This window comes from Ziziphus jujuba, chromosome 1 (genome assembly GCF_031755915.1).
Source record: "Ziziphus jujuba cultivar Dongzao chromosome 1, ASM3175591v1".
NCBI classification, from domain to species: domain Eukaryota; kingdom Viridiplantae; phylum Streptophyta; class Magnoliopsida; order Rosales; family Rhamnaceae; genus Ziziphus; species Ziziphus jujuba.
Genome location: NC_083379.1, coordinates 2084696 through 2110947, shown reverse-complemented (window position 1 = coordinate 2110947; position 26252 = coordinate 2084696). Strand labels below are relative to the sequence as shown.

The 26252-nt window shown below is 32.4% G+C and overlaps 3 protein-coding genes across 9 annotated transcripts; all 3 read right to left on the bottom strand.

The window, feature by feature from the left end:
* Positions 1-6345: 6345 nt before the first annotated feature.
* LOC125423367 (uncharacterized) lies at positions 6346-9778 on the bottom strand. Its single transcript, XM_048477157.2, has 7 exons — positions 9476-9778; positions 8986-9052; positions 8367-8486; positions 8203-8281; positions 7790-7876; positions 6991-7053; positions 6346-6754 (listed from the first exon to the last, which is right to left on the bottom strand). Exons 2-7 carry the CDS (start codon positions 9039-9041, stop codon positions 6677-6679), a joined length of 483 nt encoding a protein of 160 aa, XP_048333114.2. The 5' UTR covers positions 9042-9052; positions 9476-9778; the 3' UTR covers positions 6346-6676.
* A 364-nt stretch (positions 9779-10142) lies between these two features.
* LOC125423365 (pentatricopeptide repeat-containing protein At5g57250, mitochondrial) lies at positions 10143-15653 on the bottom strand. Of its 5 annotated transcripts, none has more exons than XM_048477140.2 (5): positions 12241-15653; positions 11570-11848; positions 11054-11148; positions 10886-10959; positions 10143-10530 (listed from the first exon to the last, which is right to left on the bottom strand). In XM_048477140.2, the coding sequence occupies exon 1, from the start codon at positions 15553-15555 to the stop codon at positions 12307-12309; it is 3249 nt and encodes a 1082-aa protein (XP_048333097.2). In that variant the 5' UTR covers positions 15556-15653; the 3' UTR covers positions 10143-10530; positions 10886-10959; positions 11054-11148; positions 11570-11848; positions 12241-12306. The 5 variants fall into 5 exon arrangements, with proteins under 5 accessions (XP_048333097.2, XP_048333098.2, XP_048333109.2 ...); XM_048477141.2 differs by having other exon boundaries at positions 11615-11848; XM_048477152.2 differs by lacking the exon at positions 11570-11848 and having other exon boundaries at positions 10881-10959.
* Positions 15654-16147: 494 nt separating this feature from the next.
* LOC107427411 (subtilisin-like protease SBT2.6) lies at positions 16148-24557 on the bottom strand. Of its 3 annotated transcripts, XM_048480669.2 has the most exons (12): positions 24246-24557; positions 23574-23626; positions 23132-23358; positions 21889-22033; positions 21392-21786; positions 20559-20654; positions 20391-20463; positions 19689-19974; positions 18432-18757; positions 17758-18025; positions 17181-17462; positions 16148-16774 (listed from the first exon to the last, which is right to left on the bottom strand). In XM_048480669.2, the coding sequence occupies exons 3-12, from the start codon at positions 23305-23307 to the stop codon at positions 16368-16370; spliced, it is 2454 nt and encodes an 817-aa protein (XP_048336626.2). In that variant the 5' UTR covers positions 23308-23358; positions 23574-23626; positions 24246-24557; the 3' UTR covers positions 16148-16367. The 3 variants fall into 3 exon arrangements, with proteins under 3 accessions (XP_048336626.2, XP_048336611.2, XP_048336619.2); XM_048480654.2 differs by lacking the exon at positions 23574-23626; XM_048480662.2 differs by lacking the exon at positions 23574-23626 and having other exon boundaries at positions 24349-24557.
* Between the last annotated feature and the right edge of the window lie 1695 nt (positions 24558-26252).

The following is a 26252-nucleotide window of genomic DNA, read 5'->3' as shown; positions in this document are numbered from 1 at the left end:
ACATTTTTTATTCTTTATTTTTTTTTCATTTACTATAGTGATTATTTTTTTTTATCAACATTTATAATAGTTGTGATGGAAAAAAAATTTGTGTTAAATATTTAGTAATATATATTATATTATATAATAAAAATATAATTCTACAAGTAAATATATCATAAGAAGCAATATATTTTTTAGTTATTCTATGTTGTAATATCAATTAAACACTATTATTTACTAAATACTTAAAGATTTTGAATCATACAACAATTATTAAATAATAATTTATCAAATACTTAAATGATTATTTATGTAACTGTTTTTTTGCAATACAACTAACTTTAATTTTTTTAGAAACTAGATCAACACCGAACTAAGCCTAAGTAGGAAATTAGGGGGATGTATTCAATTTAAAATTTGAAGGATTTTAAAAGTCTTTTAAAGTTTTGAGGTATTCGATTTAGATTTTAAAGGAGTCCATACAAATCTAATGATATTCAATTCAGATTTTGATGGATTTTATAAAAGTCCATTAAAATCTAGATGTATTCAATTAGAACTTTATATAATTCTTTTAAAATCTGGTGGTATTCAAAAAGTCATTGATTTTAAAAGACTTTAAAAAATAATGGATTTTAATAGATTTGAAAGGATTTTAACAGGGAAATTGTGAAGAAAATTGTTAATATGAAATCCACCTTTAAATCCAAAGATTTCATTGGATTCTTACAAAATCTTTATGGAGTTTGTAGAATTCCATAACAATTCATCAAATCTTTGAAAGTCTATAATTCATTTTAAATCCATCAAACTCTAAATTGAATACATCCCTTTTAGTCTCATCCAAATATGTGTCATTTTTGAGATTTTTTTAAGGAAACTAGAAAATATAATTTTTTTAAAACTAAACAAACTTATCCTAATTTGTAAGATGAAACTTAATTTAATTACTTTCAAATTCTAATATTTTTATCACTAACTAAACAATATCAGAAAAAACCTAAAGAAAAACAATTTTTTTGAAACTAATTTTTCAAAAACCTGATTAATTTAAAAAAAAAAAAAAACTTTATAAACTAGTTAGGACTTTAAAATTTTCAAAAGTATTGTTACAATTACCTATTTGAAAGCCTTTTCTAGATGTTCTTGACGTATCCAACAAAAAACTTGAAGATGTGTAATTTTGAAAGTTATAATTTCTTTTTCCTTTTAATGTTTTCAAAACTATCATTCTTAGTCATGTACTTCTTTCTTAGGCCTCGTTTAAAAATTGAAAATTTTTTAGAGAGACTTATTACCAGATAATATTAAAGTTTGTTTGGCTGTGTTTTTTTTATTTTTTATTTTTAAAATAAAGAATAAAACTAATTTATGTTATTTTGAAAAAATAAGGAGGATTTGGCAATCTAAGATCTCAAGCTCATTATGGTGTTCTAAGATGCTTGACTGGTTCAAACTGTCTCAGGTATTTCGCCATTTGAATGGTTCCATGTGTTGAGCCTGTTCAAGTGTCTAGTGCCCAATATTTACAAAACATTAATAATGAAAATTGGTTTACAATAAACTAATTTATAAGAAACTGAATATTGAAAATTAGTTTTTTTTAAAAGATTGATACTTTTCAAATAGAATTTTTGGATTTAAAATCTCCATGCTAAAATTATCAAACCTAAGAAAATTTCACGTTCTTAAGTTTTATTTGGATAGTATTAAAGTTAATTGGAATTTGAATTTCATTGGAAAAGAGAATTTTTTGTTTTTTATTTATTTTTATTTTTTTTATATGTTTGAAAAAATTTAAAAAATGAAGTCAATTCTATAGAAACATAAAAAATGGAATAGAAAGTAATTCCTACTAAAAAAATATTATTCCCAAATCAGATTGTTCGGTGGAGTTATGAGCGAACCGAAAAGCTTAGATTTTTTTTTCCGCAAAAACCAAAAAGCTGGCTTTATTACCCAAAAAGGAAAAAAAAAAAAAAGGCTAGTTATTGATCATTCCTACCAAAATATATACATATACATATATATATATACATATACATATATATATATATATATATAATATCTCTGGCGATCGCTAGTCCCCGGATCCATTGAACTTTATTCAACTACATTAGGTAACAAAATTGAATGAATTATGCCCACGGTGTGTCTTTATATTATTTCCTAGTTTTATTTTTGTTCTTTTCCCATCAGTTTATATTTCTTGGTTTTTTTTTTTTTTTTTTTTTTTTTTTTGGGGGGGGGGGGGGGGTAAATTCCAAGAGTTTCTTGTTGGCCAAACTGAAAGAGGCCAATTAATGACACAGAAGATAAGATTTTTTTTTTTTTTTTTTGAGGTATAAAATGTTAGGTTTTGATTTATAATTAATGAACAATGAATGGACCATCATATATATCTGCAATTAAATGATTCATCAAATGTATGCATGATCCATGGACGACCTTCGTCCTCGTAATTTCCTCCACACACAAAATTAGCCACTTTTCTTTTCCATGTTCATTTCATTTGGCAGCTTCTATTTTTTGCTTTCTCTTTCAGATGTCTACATTCCCATTTCAACATCTCAACTGCTTTCATCGCTGTCCATTTCTGGTTGTTTGGTAATTTGCAATTAAAATTTTTTTACCATATAACAGTAATTAAATATTATCATTAGCCAATCAACTTGTCATGTTATCATGTAAAGTCACCGATGACTCATATTATTTTTCATAAATATTTTATGTAGAATCCAATTTCATATGGAACACGATGAAAATTCTCCACTTAAAATGCCAATATACGGAATCCCAAAAGCATCACATCAAGTCTCTTTTAAATTTTTCAAAACTAGAACGAATTAAACTGGATTTAAAAATAAAAAGAAATTGGAAATTGTAATTGATCTTAATAATTGAGACTATGAATAAAAAAGAAACATGATCCCATATTTGAACTCTTTATTTGACAAGACGAATATGGATGAAAAAACATATTGTGGGCATTTATAATCTAAACTGTTTTGCCAAAATTACGTAATATCTTCATGAATATATATATATATATATATATATAGATTATATACAAATTACTAAAATAAATATTTTATTTTCAATCTGTCTACACGTGTTACATGGAAGACTTATATGTCATTTCTGTCAAATCATAGCATAATATTTATGAAAGTTAGGCATATACCTTAAATTTTCATTATTGCTAGAACCACAAAAATGTTTATAAAAATTATCAATTAAATAATTAAGTGAATTTTTAAATAAGTAATTGAAAATGAACTAATTAAATATTATTATATTATTTATAAACAAATTTAATAAATCTAACCAAAAAAAAAAAATTTCTGTATCAGTATATAACTATATATAATGTATTTGAATGTAATCTTTTTTTTTTTTTTGGGGTAAAAGATGAATATATATAAATATATAGTTTTGGTTTAATTTGCCACCTAGCTTACCTTATAAATATTGATATGCCACATTTCTGAATGGGGGCCAAAAAACATAAAAAAAAAATGCAGAATTTTTTTTAAAAGAAAATTATATATATTATATACAAATTGATGGTGATGGTGGTGCCTTTTATTTATTTATTTTTTTTCAAGTGTGGCGCAATATTGGAATGATCATATTATCATTCGTACGGTACTGAAACTTATAAAGTTTTATTTTTATTTTTTTTGAAAATCTAAGAAAAGGCTTGGATAAGACTTATAGGATAAGCAATTGTAATCCAACATATGAAAAAAAAAAAAAAGAAAAAAAATACGGATTCCCCAAAAGAAATTGACAGGTCATCCTAGGTCTTAAAAAAAATTTAAAAAAAATGATTTTAATGAGAGCAGAAATTCTTCTAAAATATAAATATGATAATAATGTTATCTACCAAATAATTAATTGGCCGCCGTTTCGGACAATATCGCAAAAGAGATCAGGTTGTTTTATAGGCATCCTTACTAACAATTATAGTCAGAAAGCAATAAGATAGGAACATAAATCTATCAACCAAAACAATAAATAAATAAATAAAGGACAGAACATAATCATATAATCAATTTTTTTAAAAATATGTTGTAAAATCCATATAATATTTTGATATTTTACATAATTTTAGATAGTTTGTGCTTACATGTTATGCCTAATTATTGGTTCGTGCTTATATGTTAGACATAATTATTGGCTATTATACGGATGTTGGATACTGTAATATAATTGTTCTTCATGTAAATGGTGAACCTTAATCATGAAGGTGATTAATTGGTTGTAGTACATATCTGAGCACTTTAGCCTTTTTTTTTTTAATTACAAAATGGGAGTGCTAGTACTAGCGCTTGACAGAGGTGCTCCCCACCCCCCAAAACCCACCCAAAAAAAAAAAAAAAAAAAATGATCCAAGTAAAAAAAAAAAAAAAAAACCCATTAAGAATTCTTAATGAGAAGGAATTATTAATGAGCTAGAAATATAGAGTGGACTACACTAATGATCATCAACATTATGACAAATAACTTCATTCAATGTTTATATATAGAAAATGCATGAACAATAAAATAAATGGTTTCAACAAAATGGAGGACCATTTGGCTAGCATCCCATTTAAGTTCCTTCACCTAAAATATATGAGACATTATAATGACAATTCAAAATTAGCAACATTTTGCAATGCTTGTCAAAGGAGATTTATATTATGAAAAGAACAGTACGAGAAGAAATTTTAAAGGGAAAAAAAAAATATATATATATATATATATATATACACACACATGCACATATAATCCTACTACAGAGAGGATCAGATCCTTTCTATAGTATCTTTCTATAGCATGGGAAGTGCACCCAACTTCAGGTAACTTGAAAACCAAAAAAAAGAAAGAAAGAAAAAAAAAAACCCATCAAGATTGATAAGGAATTATCAATGAGCTAGAAATACAGGGTGGTGGACTACACTACCAATCACCAACCTTATGACAAATAACTTTATTCAATATTTATATACAGACAATTCAATATTTATATACAGACAATGTATGAACAATAAAATAAATGGTTTCAACAAAATGGAGGACCATTTGGCTAGCATCCCATTTAAGTTCCTTCACCTAAATAGATGAGACATTATAATGACAATTCAAAATTGACAAACATTTTGCCATGCTTGTCAAAGGAGATTTATATCACGAAAAGAACAATACGAGAAGAAATTTTAAAAAAAAAAAATATATATATATATATATATATATATATATATAGAGTTTCGCATAAAGAGGATCACGTAGTTATGATAATATGAGACGTGCACCCAACTTTAGACAACATGCAGAAAATTTCTATCATACAATACGTTGTTTAATATGGAATATGCACATTATAAAGAGAACTCCTTTTTATAGTAAAATTATATGGATATTTTGCAATATGTTATAAAATGCTAGTCTTGTATAGATATTTGTGCATTCTTTTGCATATTTAACATTCTACGAAATATGTTACGGAATGTTAAGCATGTATAATTCTCTTTATAAAGTGCTTCCTAGCAGACTTATATATATGTATATATATATATATATCTATAAATATAATATAGTGAATTTGACATATATATCTATAAATATAATATAGTGAATTTGACCTCTTTAATCGGTCATGCTACATTACCATACATGAATGTCGGAATAAGTACCCGTACAAGTTGTATAATTTAATATTATAGTAATATATATTAATTTTGTAACCCAAAATATATATATATATATATATATATATATTACTATGTCAAAGTAGTCATAAAGACAACTTTTTTCAACAATTAACTTTTCTCTTTGTTATTTATTATTTTTCTTTTAATTTTTTTTTTTAAACTAATCTCCATCCACTTTCCATTTCAAAAACGTAGTTACACTCATCAGTATGTCAAAATTTATTTTGAATGTTACCTACTCAAAAATAGTGACAATAATACAATAAAATGATATTTGGAAAGGGAGAGGAATTAGAATTCTATGGTCAGGGACAGGGACTTATTCACTTTATAAAATTAGAAATTTTTATGTGACAACAACCAAGTATTGCCACATCTTATTCAGGGTCTAGATTTGAACTCATAACTATCATTTTATTTAATAGTTAAACATTTATCATATAAATATTATTACATAAATATTATTGGTTTAACTAATTAATCCAAGATTTCCTGATATGAGACTTATTTGGGAGATGAAATAACAAAAATATAAAAATAAATAAATAAAAAGAAAGCAACACACTAAATCAGATTGACAGGTCTAAATCCTTTGTATTGGATGAGTGCAAATAAATTGAAAATTGAAATAAATAAATCTACAAAAAGGATCATAGAAGCACCATTTGACATATAGCTTTTCTTTTCAAGGAAAAAAATATGATAGAAAACTAGAAATCAAAAACAGACAAATAATACAAGTTTTCCAAACAAAACAAAATCATTTTTAACTTTGATTCCAGTTCTAGATATGAAAAGCAGACTACAAATACGGCAGGATTTTTTACATGGTTTATGAGCTGTGAGCTAATCAACATAAATAAAAATGCCTATGATCTGGTAACCTGGCAACAAAGTGGACCGGAAATTCTCCACTGATTCTGGGTTGGGAATCATTCCCTGAACCTCACCTAAGTAAAAATATACGGCAACTGGAACTTTGTCCTTCACCTTATTTACTTTGGATCTGATGACCTTATGTTATGGCGCTTGAAAAATTCTCTAAATCCATATGCACTAAGGTCATAATTGAACTGGAAATACGGAGATAAAACGAATCAGACAACACTTTAAATTGAGGAAAGAATTTCTTCTTTAATAGAAAAAGAGCCACCTTATGCAATCACTAAATTATGTATGCATGTAAATAAAGATGTGTATTCATAGACATACCATGCATAGCAAAACTATCTGATTTGAAAATGACTGCAAACAATTGGTCATAAAACTATCAATGACAAATCATAAACAAACAAGTTCTTCAACTTACAGGTAGAACCCTGACCGAGTACTTTGTTACATTTGAATCAGCAAGCCTTCCTTGGTTGGATGCCTGCACCAGAAAGATATAGATCACTAAGTTCCAACAGAGAGATGAGTAGCAGCATGATGCCTATATAATATCTCACATCTGTATGAAAATTTAAATGAAAATATAATAGAATTGAACTTTTAGAACATGTCCACAAAGCATGCCATGCAATGAGACTCTCTCATTCTGAAGTTCTTCTCATCAGGTTCAAATTTATACAGAATATTGATAAAAACATAACAATACTCAGATTCTACTATGGGTCCATGATTTCATGCCTTCAACACTTGCTTTGATTGTAAAGCCTGGTTTCAAGGCTAATGTAATCATAACAACTGGAATTCGAGAATTTTCTCCTTTTGTACTACTCCCAGAAAAATCCAAACAGGGAAAAGAAAAGAAAAAACTCCACATGGAGGTAAAATTAACCCATATAAAACCACATCATCTGTAGCACCATCCTTGTGCTCTTATATATATCATAACATTATCATCTTTCGTACAATTACATCACCACAACCGTCACAAAGCACAACAATGATCATCCACCCTCCATGAAACCATGCAAAAATCCTCACCTTATATTTCTGCAAAATCATTGCTACCACCATACCACTGGAATGATATTTTGTCACTTCAATTTTTATCATTTGATTTCCCCAGTAAAACATATTTTACATCATTAACAGTGTAAAGACAAACACAAAATGCATGCTTGTTTCTTTAAACAAATAGCCACAAGAAGTGTTGTTCTTACTTGTTCCGGACTATGAAAAATTTCAACAAATGGATACTCCTTCTTTTGCCGCGAAATACAGAAACCAGGATATTTTGGACATTCAACCTGGAAATTGCGAGCACAAGGAATAAGGAAAGCTAAACAACATTAACGTAGTTGAAACTAGTTCCCGAAACTATTAAGTGATTTGTACAAGTACAACACCGTCCACTTCTGTAGTGAAAGAATTGTTCTGTATTGAAGATCTGGAATTTCCATATCCATTATGATACAAACATTAATGCAAAAGAGTGTTTCTAATTTTTTAGGACCATAAGCTATATTTTTACATTCATAATATGGCAAAATGCTCTATAGTGGTAGCATGGCAGTGACATTATTATTTGGTTTAGAGATGCATGGTAAAAGCATCACAAAAACAAAAAACTTACACGCATAAACTTCACGTGAGGGTAAAACTCAGCTGCTGCTTCCTCTATCACTCTATCAAGATGTGTAGTGAGATTACACCTGCATTACACCAAGCAATTTGACCTTAACAGTTGTCCAAAGAGCTAAAGGTGGAAAAAAGGAACATGAGTCAACTCCAAATTACCTTATGGTAAATGCAACAACTATAGGATAGCCTTCATGAAGAAGTTGGACAAACTCACGTTCTGATGTAAAATGAATAACCCGTGATGGCCCAAGATTCTTTGGGTAACCAGTATAATACCTTATATCACCCAAAAAAAAAAAAAAAGAAAAAAAAAAAAAGGTCAACAGAAGACATACTTACATAAGACAGTAATACAGCACCAATAGGTGAATGTACAGATAGGATCGCATCGTTGAAATAAATATATCCCACCCATGTACATTGTATAACCTAAATTGATCATAATTTTATGTATATTTCGACAATTTATTATTGCTCAGAGCAATATTCTTGAAGATAAAACCGCTTTTGTCAATTGTCATGCATACGACAACAAGATCTCAAAAGGCATCCTACATATTTAAAACTTAAATAAATGAGTTTAAGAAACAGCGAATAACAAATTTAAATTATGATTTAGAGAAAAAAATATATATATAAATAACATATACAGATACATTTTAACAGTAACATAGAAATAAACAATTAGCACAAGAGGAACAAAACAACTGTTACAAGGAAGACAAATAGGAAATGGTTTTGTTCCTAACGCAAACTGCTTATGCATTGTCCTTACTTGCATGATTCTCGGAGATGGTTGATCATTCTATCAAAAAACGCTTGCTCACCCATTTTCAAAATTCCTGCGTGTTAAATTCACAGTATATACCTTACCACCCAAGTGCTAGTGAATAAAAAAAGCAGCTCAAATTTCCATTTACAAATCTCAATTTTTGTAAAAACTAAAAGACTAAAAGAGAAACTCCCCCATAATATGTTGCTGAAGCGAAAAACACAATACAGTGTTTCCACAAAGAAATCTTTGGGGTTTTCTGTCAAAACACCAATACCAGACCTTCCATGAAAAAACCAATTTTGAATATTAAACCAAAAAAAGAAAAAAAAAATTAAATCCTTTTCAAACCTCTTCCATGAAAATCAGTTTCTTCAGGAATATTAATGCTGAAATTATTTTACCTAGGGAAAACACTAGGACTAGGAGTGAGTATCACGATTTTATGCCAATTTTTTTTTTTCTAAAATAAGTATTTTCCCTTAAAACTCACAGATTTGAGATTTATTCAGCTACAAGGACTCGGAAATGGAAGAACTCGGAACCGAAATGGTAATATCTCGGACTTCTGGCAAATGGACGCTTCTTTCCCCCCAAATGCTTGAGATGTGTTAAAAAGCTTTCAAGAAAATAGATACATCTTCCGCCGGATTTTTCGCCGTTGATGCCGGAATCGGTTGAAAGATTGATGATCGGAACGGAGATTGGGAACCGGCGGTTGGAGCAGCAGTCTCTGCGTTGATGATGATGATGAAGAAGAAGAAAGAAGATGGGAATAAGCAGAAGCTGCGGTAACTGGGTTTTGACTATTTTGACCATAAACCCACAAAAGGGCCAATCGGATATTGGGCTTAATCTTGGGCTTGGTCTTTGTTTTAGGTTTGGGCTTTAATTCAATTGATATGGCCTTTGAATAAATTGACAAAATTATAATAAGTTCATCAAAATCATTGATTGCTTTCTTCTTCTTCTTCTTCTTTTTGTTATTATTATTATTATTTTTTAAATTTCATGGTTCTTGAACATGCTCAATTCTCAAGTGTACTTTTTTATTTGTTTTAGAAAAGATGAGAAGGGCATTGATGCAAAATGGAACAGCAGTATGATAATGATAGAGAACAACTTCATCACGAATGGTTATAATATCCCAAACATGTGAGTGAATGAAACTTAAAAAGAGTTTTCCCCATTATACAAGTCATCTTTACAGCTTAATATATTTCAGACAAAATACACAAAACTCTTTATCTTATTCCTACAGATTACAAAGAATATTACAACCCATAATAAATTATTGTTTGCATCTCATAGCTGCCACCGGAATCCTCACCTTGTGCCGTTTGTTGCCTTTCTGAATCAGTAGGTTCCAGTCACAGATCCAACTGTGAGCATAACTGAGAATTTCCTTGATCCACCTGGTTTCAGAGTCATTGCTCGAAATGTTGGCTTCAATGGCAATGGCTGGAGCTATTCTAGTTGTGATTACATAGTTTCTTCCTCAGCAACATTTGTAACCATTTGCGTCCAAGAAGACAGAAGAAATTGTAACTGTTAAGAGTAACAAAGGCAAAACAGGAATCTAGTCAGTTTACCTTTGCACTATATGTTCATTTGATCGACCAAAAGCTTCTCTAATTATCATATGGGAGAAGATGATTTCTTATTGTCAAGGAATTTCAGAACAATAAATAACAGATCACGGCAATAATTTATTGAATAAAATGACTAGGTACAGAAAGATAACCATAAAATAGGGAAATGGATGAGCTAATATGTTACTGAAAGTCTGAAACTACAGATTATGTATACACGCGCATAAAAATCTATAAATAAAAAAAAGAAACAACATTATTAGCATCCAACGAATTCCTAGTACTTTCCCAGCCCTTGGATTATACCTTACCTGATCAATTGCAGCTACTACATCCGCATTAAACCATCCAAACAGTCTGTAAGAGAGCTCTATACATGGCAATCCTGAAAATGAATATATGACAGTGTCAATTAAAAGTAACAATAATATTCACTGCTTTGAGTAGTTCATCATCAAGTAGAGGTTACTACTCCTCACCTTGCACGTAGAGCCATCCCACTTGCTTTCCCAAATTCATGCTGTGAATTCTGACAGAAATTCGATTATTACCAGATGCAATAGCTGCTATGTGACTGGTAGATAAAAATAACAAAAAGAGGATGAATTATCACATCAGATATAAAGAACTTTCAACCCACACAGCAGACAGGGCAATGAAATAGCTACTCACAAAAACAAAAGAAAAACTAATGCAGCCAACTAGAGGGACATGAAACACTTTAGAATTATTATATTTATCCTTTTACTAATAAAACATTTAATTTTCCATATTTCTGTAAATGCTTGCCTCGTTACTATTCTTCTCTTCTAAAGCTTCAAATTAATTGATCTCAATAAATATTTCTTATTGTGCAAATAAATCTTCTTTATAATTTTCATCCTAGTAGAGTACATGTTTTGCTAATGAAGTAAAAACTCATGACAAAAACATAAAAACTACAGTAAAGTAAACTAATACTGTCAATATCCTAGAGATGAGTGAATAAGTAATACCATTACAAATGAAAGTTTACTAATTGGTTAGTCCAACATCAATACCATTCACCATATTTGGCCATGTCTACGGAGGAGAGTCGAAATTGTTTCTTCTTTTGCAAAACTTCTTCTATGTCTACATCTATTCCCCGCAACACAGACCAAACCAGAGGAATTACAAAAGTATGGGCCCCAACTTCCATCTCCATCACAATCCAAATCCAAGGGAGATGCAAAATCAACTTAGGATTAAAGGCTTTTATCCCTCTAAGGGTCTAGATCATTTCACATTTCCCTCTGCAATTTGGAATATAATGATACTTTAGCGAACATATTGCAACTTGATAACAGTACAAACATCATTTCCCAGTGTATCTTAAAGAGGTTAGGAAAACATAAGATGTTAGCATTCTGTTTAATCTTTGTCATTCACGGTACAGGTATGTGCTCAAATGAAACAAGATAGACCAAGGCAAGAATCGCAGTTTTGAGATCATGGTATTTATTCTATTAGTTTGTAACAAGTTGTGCATGCAAAATAATACATGAACCAACCACATTTTGCTATATAACATATGCCACAATGATTGTGATGTCAGATGTGACCATCCACAATGCATACTGCAGGACTGATAATAGTTATCCAACTGAAAGATCATAGCAGATTTATCAAAAAGAATAGTATATACCTAAATGCATGGCTCTTTGTCCCAAACCAAAGGGAAAGCAGTTCAACCTTATAGGCTAATTCCAAACTAGGACAGTATTTTTTTTGCAAGTTGACTAGCCTCCTGTAGCTCCCCTCTTAAACAAAGTGAAGCAATTCTTGAATAGTAGGAGTCGAAGTCATGAACTAGAGATCTGCTCCCTACATGGCCACTGTTTTTCACTTGCTTATTCACATTTTTCATGTCAGAAAATCCAAAAGATAAATCGGTTTTGTTGGGGAAGGTTACAGACTTTGAATTAACAGTACCAAAAGTCTCCCCGTCATAAAGTTTGTGTAACATATGTGATCCATCATGATAGGCATGGGACCACCTACAAGCAGGGTAAAATATGGAGCCAACTCCATTAAGCACAGTAACTGCTTCTACAATGTTTCCATGGTCACGTAAAGAGTCGAGCAAACTATGTGAATCTGTTTCTAACTCAATATCAACTCTATTTAGAAGCTCAATAACAGACTGGGAGTCAAGCATTTCTCTCAAGATTTTCATGGCTTCTTCCATCCTTCCTTTGCCACATAGACCTCTGATTATATACATGAAACCCAAGAAATCAGGTGATATACCTTTCCTCTTGAAGTTGCGAAAAAATTCAACAGCCCCTTCCAAATCACCTTTTCGGCAACAAGCATTGATTAAAGCACTAACAGTGAATTCATCAGGCTTAAGGCATTTTACCTCCAAATCATCAATCAGCTTTAAGGCTTCCTCTACTTGTCCAATTTTGCAATAACCATCAATTAATGAGTTGTACACATGTGTATTTGGTTTAGAGCCAATGAGGACCATCTTCTCAAACAACTTCTTGGCATCTAACAGAAACCCCTCTCTGCATAAAGCATCGATTAAAGTACCATATGTGATTTCAGAAGGAGCCAAACCAATTCTCTCTAATGAATCAAATAGCTGAAAGGCTTCAACAAGACAACCTTGGCGACACAACCCATTTATAATTGAATTGTAACAGATAATGTTTAGCGCAATACCCTCACATTTAGCAAATTCACAGACATCCAATGCCTCGCTGATATATCCTCTCTTACAGAGGCTATCAACCACTTTTGAATAATCGAACACATCCATAACAGGTAGGTTACCTCGAGCCTTCATTACAAGTTTATGTACATCCAAAACTCTACCATCCTTTATAAGTGTCTTGAAAAGAGAAAGCGGTAAAACGATAGTCACATAGCTGTCCTTCATTTTGTCTAGGAAAAATAGGGCACTACTAACATTTTCTAGACACAGATAGTATGCTAGAATCTTGCTTAATCTAGGTTCAATTAGTCCATACTCTTTCAAAAATTTATTCAAAAGAAGCAAACCTAACCTTTTTCTTCCATGAGCAATTAGCTGTTTTATAAGTAAATAGTAAGACTTACTAGTCAGAATTGACATTTGCATTCTCATTATCATGAACACTTTGACCGCAACCTCAGGATGACCTCTCTTGCACAGGAAACTAATAGCATTATTGCATATTAAATCAGACACTTCTAGCCTCATATTCTCCAATTGGAAAACCAAATTTGAAACCCCTGCTGCACCCCTTTCTTTGAATATTGCCTTCATTAGTATCATATAGATACCTGCATCCAATGCCAAACCTTTCTCATTCAGTTTAATGAACATCTCAATAGCCATATCCACCATACCCTTGGTGCAGAGCCCAGTGATAATACAATTGTAGCAGGCAACTGAAGAAATTGATGTTCTTCTAAAATCAGCAAATATCTCAATTGCCTCGTGAATTCTACCTACTTTACAATACCCATCAATCATTGTACAATATGTAACTGAATCAGCAAACAAGTCCATTTCTAGCATTCCCTTGTAAAGTAAAGAAGCATCCTCAAATGCTCCCACCATAAATAGAGCTTTGAGAAGCACATTACACATAACAACGTCCATACAGACTCCAGCTTCTTCAAATCTCTTCTTCGTTTCCAAAATTCCTGGGATGTTTTCTTCACGGATGTACCCATGTAATAACGTAGTATAAGTTATAGTATCTCCACGTATGCTCTTCGAGACCCGGACTGCCTCAGATGTCCTCCCAAACTTGCATAATCCATTAATCATAGTATTGTACGTAACATTGCTTGGATTAATCCCCCTCTTCTCCATTTCATTGAGCAGACAGAAAACACGATTAAAATCTCCCTTCCTGCAACATCCATGAATTAAAGTTGCATACACAAACTCATCCAATTCAATCCTCAAATCTTCAAGAATCTTTAAAAAAGAAAATGCCTCCTCCAATTTTCCTTTCTCACAAAATCCCAACATGATGGCAGTAAACGTTACCAAATTAGGTTCTAAACCATCATTGCTCATCTTCTTTAGGAAACCAGCAGCCTTTTCCACATCTCCTAGTTTGGAAAGTCCATTAATCAATATAGCATAGCTAATATTATCTGGGCTTATTCCTTTTTCCACCATCTGTTTCTTCCTCCGGAACATCTCCATCAAATCACCTTCTGAAATATACCCACAAATCCAGCTACTATAAAATACAGCATCAAATGCAACTCCTTCCTTCTCCATTCTACGAACTAAGCCATTAACCTCACTCACTCTTCCCGACTTACAAAGAGCACCCACAAGAGCAGTGTAAGTCACAACATTAGAACGAATAGCTCCTGAACTTATGGCATTCTCGAAAAACCCAACTGCCAATTCCGGCTTCCCAATTTTACAAAACCCGGATATCACCAAGCTACAAACAAAATTGTTAAATGGGTATTTGACTCTCTCATCTGTCATCAACTCCAAGACCTCAATCACCTTACTCATATCTCCCTGGGAGCATAACCTATGAATTAACGAACAAAATGTGAAAGAAGAAGGCAAAGTACCGAGGTTTCGCAAGCAATCCTGCAACACCAACAACGCCTTTTCTGGGTCCATTCGGTGGATGCAAAAGCCTTGAATCAGAGAGTCCCACATGCAATCTCTCGGAAAGTTTGAAGCTTTCACCATTTGGGTCTTCATGAAATGCTCTGCTTCTTCATAATGGTGTGATTTTAGGAGAGCCCATGTAAAGAATGAGTGTGTTTGTGAATTGCCACTGAATTGGTTTGATTTCATTTGAGAGAAGAAGTGAATGATTAGCTTCGGTCTGCGTGTTTTGGTGAGAAAGTACAGGAATTTGTTAATGGATTTGACAGTGGGAGTGAAACCACTTTTCAGCAAAGTCTGAAGAGGTGGGATTTTCGTGAATTTACTACTGAAAGAAGAAGAAGAAGAAGAAGAGAGAGGACGATGTTTCGGCATTTCAAATGTTTTCTTCTTGGTTCTCCTCCTCAAATGCTCAGAGAATGTTATCGTACTTTATAGCTTTCGGGACTTCAAATTCAACAGGCTTTTTAGCATAATTTAATTATAATTTTTTTTTTACTTATTTTTGGATTTTTATTTTAAACAATTTCCACCACCGAGCCCAGATTTTGGTAATTAAACCTGAAATTGTATCTTATATTTATTTTTACTTTCAACATTTTTCTGTCTTTAAAAGTAAATTAACTTCTTATTTTTATTACCGTCTTTCTAATAAAATAGTTGATAAGGATTTTTTTTTTTGACAAAATAATTGATGGGGATTTTTTTTTTTTTTTTCTTTTGGGACAAAATAATTGATGGGGTTGGCTCCAAGCCAAACTTCTTATACTTCGAAGTTGGAATGGAACCCAACTACCAATGATCGACCTTGTTTTAATCCTCTCTGAGTAATTTGTTCATGTTCCAATCATTCATGTACTACTTTCTGATTTATTTTATAGTACTTGAGTTGATAATGCTAAATTCTGTGTAAATTTTTCTTTGTTTAAAAGAGATGAAATGAGCATGTAAGCAAAAGGAAAAAAAGTTGCAAGGCAGAGAAGAACTTCATTATGAATGATTATACCAAATTACTAACAAATTAGCAAAACTTATAAGTGGATGAACCCATTATACAAGCCATCTTTACAACTTAATATATTTCAGACAAAATACACCTAACCTCATATCTTATTCCCACAGATTACAAAGAATATTACAACCATAAAAACCCTTAGTATTTTCTTTTTTTAATTAAGCAACCCAAATTATCGTTCGTATCCCATAGCTACAACTGGGATTCTCACCTTGTGGTGTCTACTACCTTTCATCAGCACCTCGCCAAAACTGTAGGTTCCAGTCACAGATCGAACTGTAAGTGTAATTGAGAATTTCCTTGATGCACCAGGTTTCAGTGTCATTGCTGGAGGGTTGGCTTCAATGGCAATGGCTGGAGCCATTCTGGTTGTGATTACATAGGTTTCTTCTTCGGCAACATTTGTAACTGTTCGAGTAATAGTTTGAGTTCGGACTAGATGAGCAACGGTGATTGATGGGGTGTTGAGATTCCATGGATGGCCAATGGTGAGATTGCAGGGTGAGTTGGTGTAGTTCCTTATCTCATGAATATCAATACCAGGTGTTGTGCACAAGAACCCCAAGTAATCTCCATAACCTAGATACAAAATAACAAGAATGACGCTTAGGAACCCCAAGTTCACTTCTCTCCTGAACTGAATTACATTACAAAAGAAAGAAGAAGGTGGAAAAGTGGAGCGAGAGAGGTTAAAAGGTACCAGAAACTATCTTGACATTTTTCACAAAATTGTGGTATACCCTTCTTGTGTCAATGAGTACACTTAAGAAATAAAAGCGTAGCCCATTCGATTTGCTGACATTTTAATGCTTATTTTTGGTGGGTGCACCCCAAACCACCAGACGATGCATAGAAATAGAGAGCAAATTTATCTCTCTATCACTTGACCTCCATGTTTTGAGCCAATAGTTATTCAAATTAATGGGAAATCATTTCAACCCGATACAAACAGAACAGATTATAAAGAGTAGAGAAAAATATGCACCTGCATCAAAGATGAGTCCAGGATCTAAAGCAGCTCTTGGATTAACATGGCCACTCCCATAATCAAAAGGTGTTGCAGTGACCAACTTCATGGCTTCAGTTTCAGAATATTGTTGTGCTTGAATAGGTCTTCCTGCTCTGTCCTCCGTGGTTGACGTTGTCATCAATGCTGATTTGATTGCAGCTGGGCTCCAGTGAGGGTGCTTCTGCTTTATGAGAGCAGCAATTCCTGCTATATGTGGTGCAGCCATGCTAGTTCCAGATATCATGGCAAATCCTTCTCCTGCTCAATTAATTGATAAAAATGTGAGGTCATTTCCAAATGTATAAATTTGGCTTCTATCCACTATACCCATGTCTTGAACTTTTTGGAGTGATTACTATAAATAGTTGATAAATTTCACCTTTTTACTTCCAAAGTGCCTCATTTTAATCTGAAATTTCAACACCTCAACGATCTATCCTATCCTTTTATTTGGACTATGTATAATGAAGAACCCAATATTACTAAATGTCTTCCAGAAGTCTGAAAACCAAAATGAGAGGGAAGAAAATTTAGGACTCAGTTGAATCTTTACCAACATAATTAGGCTCGTCTGTTCCATTTGGTGACCAAGCAGCCCAAATCAAAGAACCAGGAGCTAGGATATCGGGTTTGAGAAGATCAGCATCTTGGAAGCTGAAATCTTTAATGTTGGGCCCTCGAGCAGAGAACAATGCCACCTGCGGTGCTGATTTGTGGAGTATAGGCATCAAACCATCTCCAATGCTGCCTATACTTTTGAAGCTTTTGACTCGTCCAGTCCAGTCTCTTGTTGTAGTGATGTTATAGTAGTCTATAAGATCCTACATAACGTCGATGCCAAAGAACCAGGCACCAATCACATAATTGTAAGTATAGGTGTGAGCAAGCAAAGACAAAAGATCAGAAGGGTTAGAAAAGCATAGTAATAAGCAGTAACAGATAGTGGTTATCCAAGGATCAAACTCAGTTGAAAATAGACATGTCAAAAGTGAATTTAAAATGGAGCAGCACTAATGTCAAATTCGGTTGTAAATTTTCTTTAACCAGTAATTCATTTTTTGATCATTCACTTTCAACATATACAGGCTAGCGTTTAGCCTTATCAACTCCACTAATGCCAAAACATATCAAGAGACACTTGGAGCATGTTTTAGATTCTGTATCAATATCATTATTTCCAAATTAGAGGAAATCATTCACTAAAGTAGTTGAGTCAAGATGGGATACCATTGACTTGCTGACATCTGTGATAAGGATCCCAGGAATGCCCACAGGCACAGGATCAAACTTTGTTCCAGGAGAAACATTTTCCACGACAAGAACAAAGCCAATTGCACCCAGACTCTTTGCTGTTTCTGAGACCTTCTTTATTGATGCAGTACCAACAACAAAATTGAAGGAATAGCCGCAAAGAAGAATGTTCCCCTCTACCAAGTTCTTGTTCAGAACTTCTGGCTTCTGGCAGTCTGAGGGGCTATACTTCATTACTGATGAATCTAGCAATACATCATTTGCAGCAACCATTGTGTAGGATCGATTTCCATGTGTAGAGGCTACGAGTAGCAACAGTAATTCTTATATTAAAATATACCAACACCAACAATACAAATAAGAATTACTGCAAATTGCAAATGATCTTAGAAGCCACGACCAATAATTAGCAAATGGATCCATGTGGAAATATAGAACTAAAACTGTATACAACAAAACCTTAATCCCATATAATGTCCAAACCAGTAAAATTTTGTCTGAGAAAATATTATGTCTGCAATTTATCTGCTGAATAAATGAGTAATACAGTTCAGAACTAAGAAGTTTGTTCAAAACTTTAATAATAAGTAAATTAGAAATTTTATCAGAAAAATTTTATCAGACAGAACGAGTAAAAGAAAAGGAAAATTCTTAAAATACTTTTGATTGTGCTTCTACATGCCAACAAGCCACATCTCGTTGAATTCTTATACATGTGCATATATTGGCATTAAGATTAAACAAAAATTTGTAATTTTTACAAACAAGTTTCGTAAAAAAGTGAGTAAGTACGTACTAAAGATCTGCATTAAGAATACAATATTGCATTCCTTTTGCCAACAAACAACTCTACATAATATGGAATTTATATGTCCCTCAGCTAACCAATAACTAATAAAGCAAGCTTGAATCATTATGAGGAATTATCTTTATAGGAAAACCATACTGAACAAGTGCCAAAATGCCTCATTCATCTGTTTCAGTCTAACTGAATCAAAATAGCAAATACCCACAAGAACCACGTCATTCACCTAGGTACCAACTCATATTGCACATTACCCTTGGTCTATAGAAGCAGAGGTATCAAAGACTTGAAAAAGAGTATGGATGACCGCAAAAGGGAAAGAAAGTACAAAAACAGTGAGTGGTCATACTCATTCATTAAACAACAATCTATTTGAATCAAGAAAAGTTTTATCCCATAGGTTGAGTGGTCAAACTAATAAAACTTACGAGATAACCCAAGCCCAGGTAGGATTTTTCCATTTCCAAGCGTTAGATGATTTTTGTATCTGCGATCATCAACTGCAGCAGCCACAGATGCTATCCAAGGACTATAAGAAACCAAAGTTTTCTGAAAAGGACCTCCATTCCCTGCTGCCTGAGCAACAAATATACCTGCTTTCACAGCTGAAAGAAGAGTAGCATCAAAAGGATTCAAATAAGTAGTCTTGGTAGTAGCTGGAGGGCTGTTCGGTCCCACCGAAAGGCTGAGTATGTCCACACCATCATATACAGCCTGTTCAAGAAATTATTTCTCGTAAGGATCGGTCTTACAATACATAAACACCTTTAGTACCAACCTAAAAGAAGATAGGATTAACAGAAAACCAAGAATCTATTCAATTTATCTGTGATTAATTAGTAGCACTATATATTCAATCAACCAAAACTTATCTCGTTATCACATGGAAGAAGAAGATTTCTTTGTGTCTTGAAATTTCAAATCACAACAGAAATTGTTCCCAGCAATAATTTAAAAAATAAATTGTCTAGGGACAGAAAGATAACCATATATAACAAAGATTAGCAACATGTTACTGAAACTACAGATTATATCTACATGCATAAAATCTATACATACAAAAGAAACAAAATGACTAGCATTCACCCACTTTCTTGGTACTTTCTCAGCCATGGGATTATAGCATATACCTGATCAATTGCTGCTACTACATCTGCAATAAACCCTCCAAACAATCTGTAGAGAGCTTTATACACCGCAATCCTGAACATGAGTGTTTGTCAGAGTTCCAATTAAAAATAACAATAATTTTCACCACTCTGAGTTGTCATCATTAAATAGAGGTTACTATTCCTCACCTGGCACGCGGAGCCATCCCACTTGCTTTCCCAAATTCATGACCATGCATTCTGACAGGAATTCCATTATTACCAGCTGCAATAGCTGCTGTGTGACTGGGAGACAAAAACAAAAAAGGAGAGGTGGAATTACCACATCAGATAAAACAAGTTTCAACCCATGTCTGAAGACAGGGCAATGAAAAAAAAAAAAATCAAAGATATAGGTGGCTGTTTAAATTGGGATTTAAACAAAAGAAGAACTAAGGCAGCCAAGCAAACTAAAGGGAAGTGCTTTTGTATTATTAATTTATCCTTCTACCAAGAACACATTTCAGATTCCATACTTCTTATGTTTGTTGTTTGAACTAAATTACAATTTGAATCCATTGGTCTCAGTAAATATTTCATATTGTATAAATAAATCATCTTTATAATTTTAATCCTAACTGTACATGTATTGTTAATGAAGTAAAAGCCCCAGACACAAAGATACTAAGTTATCTACTAATACTGTTAGTATCCCAGAGAGGAGTGAATAGGTCAACATCAATACCATTAAGAGTTTATTAATTGGTTATCCAACATCAATACCATTCACCATATTTATCCATCTACGGAGGAGAATTCAAGTTATTTCTACCTTTGCAAGACTTCTATGTTTCCATCCATGTCATGCAACATAGACTAAATTATTGTAATTATAAAAGCATGGGGCCTAACCTTCCATGTCCATCACCATCCAAAGGAGATGCAAAATCAACTTATTTCTACTTTTGCAAGACTTCTATGTTTCCATCTATGTCATGCAACATAGACCAAATTATTGTAATTATAAAAGCATGGGGCCTAACCTTCCATGTCCATCACCATCCAAAGGAGATGCAAAATCAACAGCAGGATTAAAGGCCTTAGCCGCTATTGCAGCCTTGGCAAAATGCTGGGCTCCAATTATTTTCCCATTACAGAAGTCCCTCTTAGTGTCTGGATCAATTTCACATTTTCCTCTGTACTTAGGAACAGGTCCATATGGTTCAGTACCGTGGGTTGCAAAGCTTGGATGGTGTGGGTAAATTCCTGAGTCAACAAACCCAATCACAATGTCCTCTCCAGCCCTATCAAAGCCACCTCCTGTCGGCCATACTCCAGTTGGGAGTCCCAAAAACTGTGGGGTGTGGGTTGTAAGTTTCCGGACCTTCCAGTCTCTCTCCACAGATTTCACACCCGGAGCACGTCTCAAGATCTCTGCCTACTAATATGAGGGGATTGAGTAAGGGAATGAGAATGCAAAAAGAAGAGATGGAACTCAAACAACTAATAGCTTCAAAGAGGAAGTATCCATGGATTCAACCTGTTCAGGAGAAATGTGAACTGCAAAGCCATTTATAAGATGACGATAGCTGTAGAGTTTCTCATAGGTTCCCCGATCAAACAGCATTCCTAGAAGCATGTCATGTTTGTTCTCTAGGTGACGGGCATAGGATGTGACCAAATCACTGAATGAAGCCACAAGGAAAAGAGTAAGAACGTAAAATATCAACTATCAAAATCTCCCCTTTGGTGAAACAATTTGATAATTCCACCATAGTTATAACAAGAACATGTCATGTTTAACAGCAGTGGCACACTTCAAGATTCTGGAATTTCACATGATTATATTATGATACAGATCAAATAATTATAGAAATCACTTCAAGTTTGAAGATTTTTACATGGAAATCCTCAGGGGAGCTGAAGACATCTAGTCAAATTTGATTTTATTAACAGACCATAAGAAGATGTCTCTGATATATTTACTATCGTAGGAGATAATAATTACCAACTAGGTAAATAATTGAGCTCAATGTTCATGTTTTGTCGAAGGCCATTATAACAGTTTTACAAGTAGATTGGCAATTTGAGAAAGTTACCTAGAGTATAGCTCCTGAGTAGATTTAATAATTAAAAAGTCCTCCAAGAAACTAATCAGGTGATATTCAAAATCTTATTTGAGCTATTTTGCTTGGAAAAAATACTCATAAAATACAAAATCTCTTGATTACTTGATACAGTTAGAAAATTAACTACCAGGTTAATTCAGTTAATTAGAAATCCAAACACAACTATTTACCCAAGCTAACAGTAGGGTAGGAGTTACTTCTCATCAGCTGCACAAAATCTGAAACAATATTTTAACTTCGGCTTAGTTCACATTTTATACACCCAGCTCCCAAGCCTACACCATGGAATTTGTTTCTAAATAATTTGACATTACATGTGCCTGTGCAGAGTCAATCCAATAATCCTTATGGCCCAACAACATTCCAAAAATATTCAAGATAAACCAAAATCTGAAAAAGATGTTTCACAAATCAAGACCCCACTTAGAAAAGACACAACACCGAAGACATAGATCCGAAAGTTCCATAAATTATTAGAATGTGGCCAAGGCAACTCAGGCTGGCTGCCAATTGGCTGATTGCGATGTACGTATATACATATTTTATACATACAGTCGTAACAACATATATACATACATACATGCATACATACATATACATGCACATAAATATATGCGATACATACATAAATGAGAGGGTAGACATTGTGAATACCTGGTGGCATCAATCTTTTCGCCAGATTCGACAGCAGTGGCTTCAAATCCATCAATGTCACCTTTGTAACTTATTATAGGCTCTCCTTCAATGGTCGCAATGTAAATCTCTGCTTTTGAAAAAGCTAACAGGGCGAGCACTAACAAAGCTGAAATTCCAAACTCCGCGGCCCTCATTTTTTCAGATTGTCAAACTCAAACTTCAGTAGTCCACAGTATCCACAGTATCTGTTTAATCACAGTCACGAACAGTATCATATTACAAAGTTGATCATGAATGTTATCATATTGCGAAAGACAATTAACATTGAAGATGATGAGGGGCGAAGCTAAATTTTTAAGTAAAACCCACTGAATCAAGCCTGAAAAAGAAAATTTTTATTATTGAAAAATCAAATAAGCAGTTATTTGAGACCCAAGAAGACAGAAAATCGCCACCCAACTTGATCACAATCGTAAAGAGAAGTAGAGCCAAGTATAGAAACCAAACAAGATCCTGAAAAATAAATAGGAAAAAAAAAATGAAAACTACTAAAAGCACATGTATAGAAACTAAATTTAAAAAAAAAAAAAAAAAAAGAAAAAAAAAGGAAGAAGAGGAGCTTTCTTAGTGGCAAGAAGATCAAGTTGCTCAAGAACTTAACCGAAAAAAGAATGAGAAAAATGAACCAAAAGTGGAAAGAAATGGCAAAAGAAGAGCCAGCAAGTGAGTTAGTTAGTGAGTGAGTGGGTGAGAGAAAGCAGAGCAGGTCTCTAATCAGCCAAAAAAAAAAGAGCTTCAACAACACAGAAGAATCACCGAAAAGCAAGTCACTAAAAAAAGTTGCTTCCAATTACTAGAAACCCATCCATTTGCTGAAATTACATCTAACCACCCATCCAAACAACAAAAAAAAAGAAAAAAAAAAGCATGTGAAACCAATCCAAAATCAAATCTCAATCCAAAAAAATAAAAATAAATAAATAAATAAGTAAGAAAAAGCAAACACTTTTATCAACGATCCAAGCAAAGAATAGTCTGCCACTAAAGAAGATCGCATCAAACCAAAAAAATCAAAATCAAATCCAAAAACTAAAAAAATTAAAAAAAAAAAAAAACAGTTTCTCTCACTTACAGAGATCCAAAGAAACCTCAAGTAGAAGGTAAAGCTAGATTCACATGGAGCTGAATAAAAGAGAAGTAAAAAAATAAAAAAGTAAAGAGAATGTAGAGCTTGCTTTAATCAGATAGTGAAATGTATTTGCCGGATCGGAGATCTAACGGCCGGCATTGGACGGTTGAGAATAAGAAAGTTGAGTTGGACTGTTATGGTGGTTTTTTCTTTATTTCTGAGAGCGACGGATGGAGAGGTAGTTAGGGTTCATAGCTTTTTTTTTTTTTTTTTTTTCAGGTGAGAGTGTGAGAGTGTGTGTGTGTGTGTGTGTGTGAGTGAATGAGTGAGGAACAGACAGGAAACCGAAGATGATGGAGGGACTCATTTATAAAATTCATAAATATTCCATTTTTCGAATTTATATAGAAAAAAATATATTTGGAATATTAAAATTTATTTTTTTTAAAATAAAATGGGATTCGAGGAAATTATGAAAAATAAAATAATATAATATTTATTTTATTTTTATTTTTATTATTATTATTTTTTTTTTTGTTAGCATTTTGAGGTGTTAACGGAAAGGGCAAAGACGGTGGTAGAGAGACATTCGCGCGCGTAAAATTGTCGGACGGTTTTAACGAAATGACTATATTTTCCCCACTGTTTGCTGTAAATGGCAGTATAACACGGTCTTTACCAGTGTTAGTGGAGCGGGTACGGATTCGGCCCGACGATTTACGCGTGTCCAGATATTAATATTGGGTGTTGGATCAGGACCTGAAGGACAGGGATTTTATTTTGTGTTTATAAAACTTTTTTTGGCATTTTCACTCTTACAAATAATAATAAAAAAAAGAAAATTAAATTTTAAAAACAAACTTTTTTTGGGCAAAAATTTTGTTTTTAAAATTTAATTTTCTTTTTTTTATTATTATTTGCAAGAGTAAAAATAGTATTCTTCAGTATCACTTTGAGTGACACGGACAAAAATTTATTCCATTTGTATCATGTACTTTTTTCTTTTTCTTTTTTTGGCAAGAGATATATAAGATATTCTTAAAATTTTGAAATAGGTGATTTTAAAGACTTAATAAATGTCGTTAAATTCTTGCTAAGTTAGTTTATTATGATTTAATGGTTTTTTTTTGTAAATGAAATTGCGAACTTACTAAAAAGAAAAAAATGAAGTAGTGAACCGATCTTAATTAATAGGATTCGTAAGATTACATTTTTAAACTATCAAATTAGTTTATTATAAGTTGTCCCCAAAAAAAAAAAAAAATAGTTTATTAGAAAAAAAATTTTGGCAGTAGTTTATTAGAAATTAAATTTGAATTATATTATACTGGGGCTCCTTTAATTTATTTTTATGTGTATGTCTCTCGTTAATTTTTTTTAATAACTAATGCTGTTATATTTCACTTTGTATGTGATATTTGATAAACTAATCTGGTGCATGATTCTATATATCTAATTTTCTATAATTTTTTTATTAGTATAATTGATTAAAATTTAATATGAGTCATAAATGAATAAATTTTTTAATGTCGCTTGCTAATCTTTCGGTCTATAGACCCCATTTCAAGAGAAAAAAAATTATATGAAATTTATGCGGGTCAAAAGTGATTAATGTCTAAGATTAAAGTTCAATTAAAAAATTTACTCAAACTTGGGAAATTTGGTCAAATGGAAGAGAAACCGTGTTCTTGACTAATCTACTTTAATTTCTTTTATCTTTTTCTTGGTTCCTTTTTAATGTAGGTCCAATTCCCTTTGCGTATAATAGTTTTCAGCATGGACATTGGTATCACATCAAAGAATTAATAATAGTAATTATTGTCATAAAAGTAATAACTAATAGCATAAAGTAGGGAAAGATGATTAATATAACTAATAATTAATTAATGACACACCTTTTACATATTTTGTTAATTAATATATACTTATGCTATTAATTTTATAATCATATATAATGTATATTTGTGATGAAGCATCCCCACAGAAATTAGAATATAGTATCAATTAAAA

Bases quoted from the DNA above. Each gene is read 5' to 3' on its own strand.
- LOC125423367 (XM_048477157.2), bottom strand. From the start codon at position 9,041: ATGGGTGAGCAAGCGTTTTTTGATAGAATGATCAACCATCTCCGAGAA. The intron at 8,487-8,985 runs GTAAGGACAATG...GGGTGATATAAG, and splicing joins CATCTCCGAGAATCATGCAA to GTATTATACTGGTTACCCAA. The intron at 8,282-8,366 runs GTAATTTGGAGT...GGTGTAATGCAG, and splicing joins GTTGTTGCATTTACCATAAG to GTGTAATCTCACTACACATC.
- LOC125423365 (XM_048477140.2), bottom strand. From the start codon at position 15,555: ATGCCGAAACATCGTCCTCTCTCTTCTTCTTCTTCTTCTTCTTTCAGT.
- LOC107427411 (XM_048480669.2), bottom strand. From the start codon at position 23,307: ATGAGGGCCGCGGAGTTTGGAATTTCAGCTTTGTTAGTGCTCGCCCTG. The intron at 20,464-20,558 runs GTGAGGAATAGT...ACTCATGTTCAG, and splicing joins GGGATGGCTCCGCGTGCCAG to GATTGCGGTGTATAAAGCTC. The intron at 19,975-20,390 runs GTATATGCTATA...TTTCTTGAACAG, and splicing joins TAGTAGCAGCAATTGATCAG to GCTGTATATGATGGTGTGGA.